This window comes from Gadus chalcogrammus, chromosome 5 (genome assembly GCF_026213295.1).
Source record: "Gadus chalcogrammus isolate NIFS_2021 chromosome 5, NIFS_Gcha_1.0, whole genome shotgun sequence".
Classification (NCBI taxonomy): domain Eukaryota; kingdom Metazoa; phylum Chordata; class Actinopteri; order Gadiformes; family Gadidae; genus Gadus; species Gadus chalcogrammus.
The window spans coordinates 23,448,049-23,461,337 of NC_079416.1; the positions used below are offsets into that span (position 1 = coordinate 23,448,049).

The 13,289-nt window shown below is 51.7% G+C and overlaps 1 protein-coding gene across 1 annotated transcript in view; it reads right to left on the minus strand.

Annotated features, from left to right (window-relative positions):
• Positions 1-5,927: 5,927 nt before the first annotated feature.
• mideasb (mitotic deacetylase associated SANT domain protein b) overlaps positions 5,928-13,289 on the minus strand; it is a 20,976-nt gene continuing 13,614 nt past the window's right edge. The window contains exons 9-14 of the mRNA XM_056589817.1: positions 12,881-12,956; positions 11,979-12,067; positions 11,161-11,304; positions 10,498-10,620; positions 7,138-7,358; positions 5,928-6,174 (exon numbers count right to left, since the gene is read on the minus strand). Coding sequence (XP_056445792.1) covers positions 5,928-6,174; positions 7,138-7,358; positions 10,498-10,620; positions 11,161-11,304; positions 11,979-12,067; positions 12,881-12,956 — 900 coding nt within the window. The remainder of the gene's footprint in view (positions 6,175-7,137; positions 7,359-10,497; positions 10,621-11,160; positions 11,305-11,978; positions 12,068-12,880; positions 12,957-13,289) is intronic.

A 13,289-nucleotide genomic window follows, 5' to 3' on the forward strand; every position in this document is an offset into this window, starting at 1 on the left:
CTATGTTGTCGGGTTCATGTGATCTGATAAGCCCCGCTCTTAATTTGAAAGCGAGGCAAAGCGAGCCTTCCCGTGCTCTCACACAGGAAGTCCTTTCACAATGCGGGAGTTTCTGTCATTTTAGCCAAATTCGCAGTTTTGCTGGCAGAATCAATATGCTTAAAGCAGATTCTTAAACACATTACAAAATAAAAACCTTAATGCAGACACTCAAATGGATTGCAGAACCTGTTTCTTTTTCTTTTAAAAAAGTCCTGTAAATCACAATTTAATTAAAATCTGTTTACAATGAGGATAAGTGCTTCAAGACGTTTGTTGTGAATCTAGAAGGTTTCATTGTTCTCTCTGTCTGACGGGAGCAGAGACTGACCCAACCACCGGCCTGCCGCCGCCGACAGCCTCCGTCACCCGGCTCTGATGGAGCAACGCGTGGGAGGTGGAGCGCGTCCCACGGGAGACCTTTGGCCCCTGCAGCTCCCCCAGGGAGCGTCTCCAGCCTCAATAAAACACGGCAGGAGGTTTCAACAGAGCTGTTCTGTTCCGGCCACCAGATAAAGAACTCATCACCGGGGAGATCATACGGCTCTGTGGTCGAGCACAGGTGGCGGCAGACTGCTCGGTTAACCACCTGACACTGAACCCCCCCGCCCCCTCGTTTAAACTCTGAGGAGGATCAACACCTCACTCGTCCTCCCCCCCCCCCCCTCCATACTGTACAGCCCGGCGTTGGGCTTGGAGGACAGACCCCGCAGGATGCATCTGTTTCCAGGGTCCCCCCGTCTCCACAGATGTGTATGATGAGCCCCCCCCCCCCCCCCTATTTGCTAACAAGGGATGGGAGGACAGGAAGAATGGGGATTAGGGGAGAGAGAGAGAGAGAGAGAGAGAGAGAGAGAGAGAGAGAGAGAGAGAGAGAGAGAGAGAGAGAGAGAGAGAGAGAGAGAGAGAGAGATTCCAACAGATGTTCTGCGTCCAACACGTACAATCTGGAGGCGATCTTAGCTTAACAGTTTGGCGAAACCTTGATCCTCCCACCCTCTCTCTGGTGTTGGGATATTGAATCAATGTGAGGAGGCAGACAGACCTCGGGCTGCTTGAGCAAAGCACTCTGGGTTATCAGTGCTTCAGGAGAGGTCTCTGCGCAGCCTGAGTCCTCCTCGTGGGGGGCGACTCTCACATAGGGGGGGCTGAGCTGCTCTGAAGGCCCGACGCTGGTGCCACTGTACCTCCGGGCTGGGGGGTGATGGCGTTCGACGATCAAAGATACCTTTGGCACGCACGCATAATGTGAGCGAAGGGCCTTGGGCCAGAGATGTAGATGGAGTCTGTTTCAACAGACGGCTCAGCAGAGCTCAGCAGATCGTTCTGCAGAGACGTAGAGCCAGAGAGGTAGAGCTAGAGCCGGACACACCACACACACACACACACACACACACACACACACACACACACACACACACACACACACACACACACACACACACACACACACACACACACACACACACACACACACACACACACACAGTTCTGCCTTTCCCAGAATGCATTGCTGCAGAGGCTTGGCAGTACTGCTGGTCGCAGCTCTATTCATTTCATGGACACACCAAATACAAGTGCAAACTCACCTCAGAGTGCAACTTTGTCTGATGGAGACCTTGGATAAGCATGAGGGACAGCAAACATTGATAACAAAATGATCATATTTCTGGTTATGGCCTCTTTTTACATTATTGATTGTATAAAGTTTGAAGGGCACCAACTGAGAGCGGAAGGATACACATTATAACGTGTATTAGCTCGAACAAGCGCGCCGTCGGCTCAGTGAGTACCCAGTGTTAGCTAATATCACCCCCGTGTGGACCGGCCGCGGAACTACACACGTGCCTCTTCTAGAAGAACTAAAAATAAGGCCTGCGTTCTATTGGATAAGCGAACGGTCGTGCTATCGGAGCTAACACGGGAGCTTTTTTTTACACTGGTAAAAATAACATGCTGCAACAGGAAGGTCTCAAGTTCAACGACCGCTTTAGTAAGGTGTGGTTTTAGCTTTTTGAGCAACGCAGAGCAACGCACTGCACTGAACCGAGGATGTAATTTGCAGAGGAAATGCATTACATACCAGTGTACATAAACATAACATCAAAACATTCCAAACATGGTAGGAAATTTGAAATGCATGCTTGACATCCTATTGAAAATGCGCGATATAATAATAAATAATAATGAAAATAAACTGAAAACGCACACAAGAGCTGATATCATAAAACTTTAATATACAGTGCTTGATAAATCATTACTAAAAACACAGGTGGTATAAATCAAAGCTGAAACAAATAAGTTACATCGTAATAAAAAGCAGTTGAGATTCAGTTACGTTTTCTTTAATGTCATCGTTAGTGTGAACCTCATAGTAAAATAGCATAGAAATTATGCAAACAGAATTGTATTCATAAACTGTATATATATAGATATATACTTTTTTCTAATCTTTAACTAAATAAACTTTTCTCTTCATCTCCAAAATTCCCTTTAGCAAGAGGGTGCAACAGGAAGTGCTTTCCAGCGGTGTTGTGTGGGACGTCATAAGTCGCTCTGCGCTTTTTCAAATAACAGCGCGGGGAAAAGCCACGTGACCGCCGCGTAAAAACCCCCGAAGGAAATGAACGGAGGAAACAGATTCATTAATCCGAACCAAAAAGATGACGTCAAAAAGTTGTTTTTTTTCTCGTTTCAAATTGGGCGACTTTTGCATTGCATTTGACCCACACACACACACACACACACACACACACACACACACACACACACACACACACACACACACACACACACACACACACACACACACACACACACACACACACACACACACACACACACACACACAGCCCCCCCCCCCCCTCCCTGGCACTCCCGTTTGTTGGCATGACAACCGACATGGGCTCTGAGGGAGGGGCTTAATGAGAGAGGCAGCGACAGAGAGAACAATGTTGTATTACTAGCAGGAGTAGGAGCTGATGCACCCCTGGAGCCCAGAGGATTATTGTTCTGGGGGGATGGGGTGTGTGGGGGGAGGGTAACTGCTGACGAAGCAAACTAAAAATCACCAGCCTTGGATTGCGTCGCACCAAGCGTTTAACAGTCAGTTGAGATCATGTTGAGGTCCACATGGTGAATACCCAGCCAGCCTATAAAAAATAATTGGCTAACGACTAAAAATGAGACATCTCCAAACTTAGTCTGCAGGCAGCATCGCATGCCGTCTGCGAGCAAGCCGCTTCCCTTGTTCTGTTGCTGTGGAAACGCGTTGTTTCTACATAGACAGGTATGACCTGGTAGGAGGTCACCCGCTGAGAGGTCAGGGGTCAGGGGTCAGGTGAGCGCGGGGGGGGGGGTACTCCACGTGACAGGACACAACTTGTTCTATTGCACATACATCTGTGTTCTTATTCTCCGGTTTAGAAAACTCAGTTACAAACGGCCAGCAGGGGGCGCATGTGTAGATGGAAATAGATAACGCACCTATAGATCTATCCATATAGATCTACATCCATATACATCTATATAGATACACATCTATATAGATACACATCTGTATAGATACACATCTGTATGGATATACAACTATATGGATATCACACTGCAAATGAGAAAGTAGCCACAATTAAATTGCAGCCAAAACAAACTGTTATAATAATAATAAAAAATAAAAAGAATAATAATACACGTCAACAACAGTAGCAGGAATATTCACAAAACAGCAATAACTAAGCCTATAGTTACAACCGAAGGAAAAGGAAAAGGAAAAATAAGCAACATTTAGATATGTATAATTATATATATTTAGATTAAAAAAATGCTGTAAAACTGATTGAAGATCATTTGAAGAGAAAATGCATCCAAAACATCAAAGGCATCAGCAGTGGGGGAGGGGGGGGGGAATCGACCAATGAGCATCGAGGACAGCGGGCTGAGGGAGTGGGAAACGACCAATGAGCATCGAGGACAGCGGGCTGAGGGAGTGGGGGACCGACCAATGAGGATCGAGGACAGCGGGCTGAGGGGGTGCGTCATGCGTCCACGAGAAAACGTCTGGCAGTGCCAAGCAGGAAGAGAAAATAACAGTCGGCAGCATCCATCCCTCCTTCTATCACTCCTTCCCTCGTATCACTCCTTCTATCACTCCTCATATCACTCCTTCTATCACTCCTTCCCTCAAATCACTCCTTCTATCACTCCTCATATCACTCCTTCTATCACTCCTTCTATCACTCCTTCCCTCGTATCACTCCTTCTATCACTCCTCAAATCACTCCTTCTATCACTCCTTCCCTCATATCACTCCTTCTATCACTCCTTCCCTCGTATCACTCCTTCTATCACTCCTTCTATCACTCCTTCTATCACTCCTTCCCTCGTATCACTCCTTCTATCACTCCTCATATCACTCCTTCTATCACTCCTTCCCTCATATCACTCCTTCTATCACTCCTTCCATCACTCCTTCCATCACTCCTTCCACTCCTTCCATCACTCCTTCTATCACTCCTTCTATCACTCCTTCCCTCAAATCACTCCTTCTATCACTCCTCATATCACTCCTTCTATCACTCCTTCTATCACTCCTTCCCTCGTATCACTCCTTCTATCACTCCTCAAATCACTCCTTCTATCACTCCTTCCCTCATATCACTCCTTCTATCACTCCTTCCCTCGTATCACTCCTTCTATCACTCCTCATATCACTCCTTCTATCACTCCTTCCCTCGTATCACTCCTTCTATCACTCCTCATATCACTCCTTCTATCACTCCTTCCCTCATATCACTCCTTCTATCACTCCTCATATCACTCCTTCTATCACTCCTTCCCTCAAATCACTCCTTTTATCACTCCTTCCCTCATATCACTCCGTCCATCACTCCTATCACTCCTTCTATCACTCCTTCTATCACTCCTTCTATCACTCCTTCTATCACTCCTTCCCTCATATCACTCCTTCCATCACTCCTTCTATCACTCCTTCCCTCATATCACTCCTTCTATCACTCCTTCCCTCAAATCACTCCTTTTATCACTCCTTCCCTCATATCACTCCGTCCATCACTCCTTCCATCACTCCTTCCATCACTCCTTCCATCACTCCTTCTATCACTCCTTCCATCACTCCTTCCATCACTCCTTCCATCACTCCTTCCATCACTCCTTCCATCACTCCTTCCATCACTCCTTCCATCACTCCTTCCATCACTCCTTCCATCACTCCTTCCATCACTCCTTCCATCACTCCTTCCATCACTCCTTCTATCACTCCTTCTATCACTCCTTCTATCACTCCTTCCATCACTCCTTCCATCACTCCTTCTATCACTCCTTCCATCACTCCTTCTATCACTCCTTCTATCACTCCTATCACTCCTTCCATCACTCCTTCTATCACTCCTTCTATCACTCCTTCCATCGCTCCTCCTCTTCTTCTTCAGTAATCCGTTGCCCCCGGAGACGAAGAGGAGTGGTTCACGTGTCGCCGTTGGTAAAAAAAAAAAAGTAAACATCTACAAACTTTTTAAAATGGCCGTACGTTTGACAACAAGGCGTCGCCGTGGGCAACGCCACCGCTTAAGTCTCCGCGGTTACCAAAAAAGGAAAAAAAAAGAAGAACAAAGTGCTTTGGGGTGGCGGCCCGCGATGACATCATAGAGTTCCTGGGGGGGGGGGCAGATCCATCGCCCAACAAGGTCTAAGGTCCGTAATGCCTGGTGGGGGGGGGGGGGGGGGGGGTAAACCTGTCCCTGATCAGGTGGCCGTGGGAGGAGGGGCCGTCCGAAATAAGACAACCCCCCCCCCACCCATGAGTCCTGTGTTGTCCCGCGTGTGCGTCTGTTCGTGCGTGTCCCCCCCCCCCCCCCCCCCCCCGGTTCACCTCACTGCCAGTCCACGTCGGCCCCGTCGTCCTCGTCCTCGCCGCCGCTGGAGTCCTCGCCGCTGCTGTCGCGGCCCCCGGCCCCCGCCGGCCGCGTGCCGTTGTGCTGCCGGGCGGCCAGCAGGGCGGCGCTGTGGGCGGCGGCCGCGCGCTCCTCCGCCTCCCGCAGCCGCAGGGCCGCCGCCTTCTTCTCCTGCTCCGCGTGGCTCTTCATGTGGGCGCTGCGGCTCTTCACCTTGTAGAACACCCTGGGGGGGGGGGGTCAGAGGTCAGAGGGGGGGGTCAGAGGTCAGGGGGGGGGGGGTCAGAGGTCAGGGGGGGACAGAGAGTCACTGAGCCTGCCTCCACCTGAACACTTGAAGAACTCTTTAATAACCGTTCCCTCAACAACCGGCCTCCTCACGCCTCGACAGACAGAACCATCCAGACCCTCTGTGTGAACGGAGGCGTGTGTCTGTGTGTGTCTCTGTGTGTGTGTCTCTGTGTGTGTCTCTGTGTGTGTCTCTGTGTGTATGTATCTGTGTGTCTCTGTGTGTGTCTCTGTGTGTGTGTATCTGTGTGTGTCTCTGTGTGTGTCTCTGTGTGTGTGTGTGTGTGTGTGTGTATCTCTGTGTGTGTATCTGTGTGCGTGTCTGTGTGTGTCTGTGTGCGTCTGTGTGTGCGTCTGTGTGTGTGTCTGTGTGTGCGTCTGTGTGTCCGTCTGTGTGTGCGTCTGTGTGTGCGTCTGTGTGTGCGTCTGTGTGTGCGGTACGGTGGCAGGTGTTGCTCAGATCTGGTTCACGGTTGCCCGAGCCAAACCGGCCGGTGGCGCATCCAACTCTGTGTCTCAGTTGCTAGGCGACGCTTTGCCATAACAGGCCGTGCGTTGCCATGGCGCAGCGCGTAACCATGGCGCCGTTCGTTACCACACCAGAGGGGGGCCCGGCCTCCATTGTCCCGCGTCACGCTGCTTAGCCGCCGCGACAAGCTAGCTCCTCGCTAACGCGACGAGCGACTGGAGAACAAACAATGGCTCCGTTCCCATTCTCGGGAGGAACGCCTTCGGGCCCGTTCTCAAACCCCATAAAGGAACACACACACACACACACACACACACACACACACACACACACACACACACACACACACACACACACACACACACACACACACACACACACACACACACACACACACACACACACACACACACACACACACACGACACTGACCTGCCGCATTTCTTGCAGGGGAACTCTCCTTCCGGATTGGGCGGGACCTTGACCGCGGCCGGCGCCGCCGCCTTGCGTCCGCCGGCGTCGTAGCGTGGCTTGGAGGGGGCGGAGCTTGGCGGCGGGGGGGCGGGGTGAGGCGGGGGGACCGCCCGGGAGAGGGAGGGGTGCTGGAGGGGGTGGTCTCCCTCCTGCCCCTTCAGGACCAGAACCGCTCGGGCCTGCAGACAGACACACATCGGCGTTAGAGGGGGGGATGGTTGTGGGTGTCCCCCCGAGTGGGGGCCCCCTCTCTGGGCCCCTGATATGCATATGGGGTCGCAGGGGACGATGAAGATAAAGCGATGGGACCACGTTCACCGGGAAGCTGCTATTGACGGCAGTGTGTTGAAGTTAGTGTGATCCGCTTCAGAGCGAGAAATGGGGTCACCGTCCCAAAAGGGTTTAGAACCACTGCACTACAGACAGAAGAGATACAGGCGAGATACAGGAGAGATACAGGCGAGATACAGAAGAGATACAGAAGAGATACAGGCGAGATGGAGGCGAGATACAGGAGAGATACAGGAGAGATACAGGCGAGATGGAGGCGAGATACAGGCGAGATACAGAAGAGATACAGGCGAGATGGAGGCGAGATACAGGCGAGATACAGGCGAGATACAGGAGAGATACAGGAGAGATACAGGAGAGATACAGGCGAGATGGAGGCGAGTTATAGATGAGCTGAATTTGAGACGCGTACAAAAGATGCAGACAGAACGAAATATAGAACCGTTGGACACGTACAACATTGACACAAGATACGTTAACGCTTGCATCGAAAGCGACTGCGAGATTAACAACATCACTGAACTTCGCTTCTACGCATTTGTCAACTGAGACCTCAATAATAAAGCGTGCAGACGTATACACACAAAACATAATATCAGATTTAATATGAGGATGGGAGACTCGTTGGGGACTGTGCGCTGTCGTCTACCTCATAACAATGATTTAAGTCCTACTTCGGTCTCAGTTATTAAAGGCACAACTCCCTGATCCAATTGGACGGTTGATATTATAACGAACACATCCACTCTCTTGATCTTCCTACCCGTGCATATCTCAAACGGTTCATCTGCTCTGTGGATACTTGATGCTCAAGACAGAATTCAATCCACAAAGTGTGAGGTCGGAAATAACGTGGTCGTTCAATTTTCCTCCACAGTTTCGCCCAGCTCTGTTATGTATACAGGAAGCTCTTCATTCTTTCACGGGCATTCTTCTGCCTCCATGAACGGGTCAATGTCAAGCAACAGGAAGCAGGAGTGAGAGAGCGAGAGAGGAAGAGAAACCGACGACATAACGCTGAACATGACTGCAGGCCGGACTCTAACCCGCAAGTTTGTGTTTCTGTTCTGCGTAGGAAACAGAGTAGCCCACACAAACACACATTTTGTATTTGTCTAAGAATCAGTGTGTTATTACAATGCCTCTACAACCCCCGACATAAATGTTACTTACAAAACAACACAACACAAAACAGAACAAAAGCTCCGAACTACAGTACCCACAAGCCCTGAAGGGAGACAGGTTCTCAGCTTCTTGTTGTCAACACACTGTCATGCGAGCTTATCAGCGATCGGAGTAACCAGGTGAAAGGTTTCTTGTCGAGTCATTGTTTGCCCGCATATCTAGGTTGCACAAGCGATGTAATGTAATGTAAACCGGACACCAGCCGTTCCTCACATCGGCCACCAGAGGGCAGCACACTAGCGACATCACCATGGCCCGTGAGTACTCAATCCAAGCAAAAAGTGTGCGTGTGTGGTTGAGAGAACAAGGGGGAGTAGGGTGTAGGGAGGAAGCATGTTTCAAAATTTAAACATTGTAGAACAAATGGACCAATACCTCCAGTGGAAGTTTCCACCTCAGTCAAAGACTCCCAGAATTAACACCGTTCACCATCTTTATACATAACATCCAGATCTAATCAAAACCAACCACACATTCCTCCACAGTGGAAACATGCAGCCAATAAAATGACATGTTTTCCATCCCCACCTTTGCACAACCCTGAAAGCCTGCAGGACCAGAACACACAATCATCCTACAACTTGTCCTGTGCCAACTTTTTATTAAACGGGTAAATACATCTCTGAATGAAGACACAATCTGAAAAACATTTCACTGCTGCAAAACTGTGTTGCGTCTCTCAAGAGCCGAGTTGTCTACATAACCAGCAAGTCGAAAACAAACCAATGAATCCTACCCCCCCCCCCCCGCCACCCCCCCCCCCCCCCCCCCCCCCGCCCCCTCATTTTGATTTCCCGTCCCCACACCCCCTCCCTCCCTTTCCCAGTGAACTATGGGGAGTTCCTTCACACCATCCTTTACAATAGAACGGAGTTCGGCCATTTTGCCTTTGATTTCGCCCTCGATGCGACGCGTTCTCTGACCTCTGAACTTCCTGTTCGGTCTCGAGTTCTGACCTCTAGGACCCACCGTACCCATCCCGTGCCGCGGCTCATAAACATGGCTACCCTTTAGTCATTCTGCAAATCCCTTTAAACTAAAGGGACGTACAATGAACTCACAGTCAGACCCTTAATGAGCAGGTCGTTAGGGCGTTCTGCTCTTAGATGTAGATCACAGACAGGCGGGATTGAACCCAGTAACTTTTGGCTGGGAGTCGAGATCCGTAGACAGCACACTACTTTCACCCCTTCACCCTCGCTCAGAGTGAGTGAGTGAGTGAGTGAGAGGACGGGTGGGTGAGTGAGTGAGTGAGTGAGTGAGTGAGAGGTTGAGAGAGTGAGATTGATTGAGTGAGTGAGTGAGTGAGTGAGTGAGTGAGTGAGTGAGTGAGTGAGTGAGTGAGTGAGTGAGTGAGTGAGTGAGTGAGTGAGTGAGTGAGTGAGTGAGTGAGTGAGTGAGAGGACGGGTGGGTGAGTGAGTGAGTGAGAGGTTGAGAGAGTGAGAGTGAGAGTGATTGAGTGAGTGAGTGAGTGAGTGAGTGAGTGAGTGAGTGAGTGAGTGAGTGAGTGAGTGAGTGAGTGAGTGAGTGAGTGAGAGGACGGGTGGGTGAGTGAGTGAGTGAGTGAGTGAGTGAGTGAGTGAGTGAGTGAGTGAGTGAGTGAGTGAGTGAGTGAGTGAGTGAGTGAGTGAGTGAGTGGATGGGTGGGTGAGTGAGTGAGTGAGTGAGTGAGTGAGAGGTTGGTTGGGTGAGTGAGTGAGTGAGTGAGTGAGAGGTTGAGAGAGTGAGAGTGAGAGTGAGAGTGAGTGAGTGAGTGAGTGAGTGAGTGAGTGAGTGAGTGAGTGAGTGAGTGAGTGAGCGAGCGAGCGAGTGAGCGAGTGAGTGAGTGAGTGGTCACTCACGTTATCGGAGGCTGACAGCGCGTGGTGCGTGAGCCGGGGCGGGCTGAGCTCCCGCTTCCTGTCCGCAGACCCCTCCCACTTCCTGTTGTCCTCGTCCTTCCGGGACTCCGGCGCTCGGGACCCCTGGAGGGAGGGAGGCGCGGCGGGATGAGCACGGGCACGCGTAACCAACGGTGACCGTAACCAACGGCGTCCGTAACCAACGGCGACCGTAGCCAACGGCGTCCGTAACCAACGGCGTCCGTAACCAACGGCGACCGTAGCCAACGGAGACCGCCCGCCTCGGTTGGTTTGGTCGCCGGTCGGTCGAGTGTAGAGAGGAGGTTTTGCTCACATATGTCGTACCAAACATGCGTTGTACGTGCGTTGTTTTAACATTCTTTGGTCCAACTGTTTTTTTGCACTTTTACTTTGAAAATACTCTCGGGCCGAGACGGACAGACAGAACCTTAATCTGGACCACGGGGACAGTGTGTCCATCGCCTCGGACTGAATAGATTACAGAGCCAACTCCAACACACACACTGCTAGACTACACACACACACACACACACACAGCTAGACTCGAAGACACACACACACAGCCAGACTCCAACACACACACACCCACACATTGCTAGACTCCAATGCAGACACACACGCGCACACACACTGCAGACTGACCTTGTTGTCCAGCTCCGCCTCATTGGCCCGGCCCTCGTTAAGCCCCGCCTCCCCGTACAGCAGTGTCCCGTTGCGGCCGATCTTCACGTGCTTCTTGTAGGTGTAGTAGTACTCCACACACTGGGCCACCGTCTTGGAGACCACCTGGGGGAGCGCACGCACACGCACACGCACGCACGCACACGCACACGGACACACACACACACACGCCTTGTGAAAAAAGGTTTTTTATATTCGAGCGATCAAATAACATTGACCCGACGATTTTCAATTCGATTCCCCCCGTTTAATTTAAACCCCTCCCCTTACTTTAGTCCCGCCCTCTTTTATAAAACGTCCTATCACGGAGGATCTGTCCCCCACTCAGACCTAAAGACAGCCCTGCACAACGGAGCACTCATCTGAGGAACACCACGACTCAGACCCCGCGCTGACCCTCCAACATCTCTCCTCTTTCATCAGGGAGGCACTGAGCGAGGGTTTGAAACGCCTGCGATTAATCTCCTCCGCAGGAGTGAAGAGGTGGATCTCTACTAGTATTACACAACCCCCTGTGCCCAGTGACCAGTGGGCACAGGGCACACTGGGGGGGGGGGGGGGGGGGGGGGGGGGGGGGCTGCGAACAACATCCTTATCTCCACACGCTGTGTTTAGCCGTGAGCGAGCCGTGGTGCTAGAACGGAGACTTCTGCAGGACCAGCTCTGCAGCTTGGAACAAACTAGGGGATCCACGCACGCGCACGCACGCACGCATGCACGCGCACACGCACGCACACACACACACACACACACACACACACACCCACAGGGTGACGTACCAGCTTCTGCACCATGAAGAAGTCCTTCTTGTGCGCGGCGATGCCCCTGTTGAACTGGTGTCTCTCCGCGGCCGTCCAGCTGTCTGAACCTGAGGGAGAGGACGGACAGACAGACACAGTCAGTCAGGGGGACAGACAGACACAGTCAGTCAGGGGGACAGACAGACACCGTCAGTCAGGGGGACAGACACGTCAGTCAGGGGGACAGACAGACACGTCAGTCATGGTTGAGAACGAACAAGAATCCGAGAGAAACGGCGAGGGGCAAATGATTTGTGCTCCTCTGTATTCCAGGCATGAGCAATCACACACACACACACACACACACACACACACACACACACACACACACACACACACACACACACACACACACACACACACACACACACACACACACACACACACACACACACACACACACACACGGCTGTGTAAACAAAAGCCCCCCTGTCTTCTGTTGAAGATTAACCCCGCGCTGTAGCTCCTCCTCCTCCTCCCCCCCCCGCCCCCCCGCCCCCCCCCGCCCCCCCGCCCTCCCATCATGTTGACCCTGACAATCCTCCAGTTAACCTCCCCATCGCCCAGACAACATTTTCCGGCACACCGCCCCCCCTCCCCCCCTCCCTCCCCCCCTCCCTCCCTCCTCCTTTATAGCAGCTGGTATTATATAGGGGGGGTGGGGGGGGGGGCAAAAGCCTTCACTGTTGCACTGGGAAGGGAATAGGAGAAGGAACCTGATAGACAGAGGCACACACACACACACACACACACACACACACACACACACACACACACACACACACACACACACACACACACACACACACACACACACACACACACACACACACACACACACACACACACACACACACACACACAGCGCGGGGGGGGCCCACCTGAGTAGTGGTAGTCGGAGAGGGGGTGCGCCTTGGGGAACAGCGGGCTGCTCAGCATCAGCAGGGACACGGCGGCCTGTGAAACAAACGCACCCGCCGGGTTAGCTCCACGTCAGCCGGCGAGAGCGCGCGGAGAGACGCCGCGGACAGGAAGGACAACAGAACCCTGAGCAGGAAGTGGCTCCGGGCCGCGGCGCGCCAACAGAACAGTCGCTCTTCAGTGAGGATGAGGAAGATGAGGGTGACGATCAGACTGAGTAGGATGAGGATGAGGAAGATGATCAGATGGACTAGGATGAGGATGAGGAAGATGATCAGATGGACTAGGATGAGGATGAGGAAGATGATCAGATGGACTAGGATGAGGATGAGGAAGATGATCAGATGGACCAGGATGAGGATGAGGAAG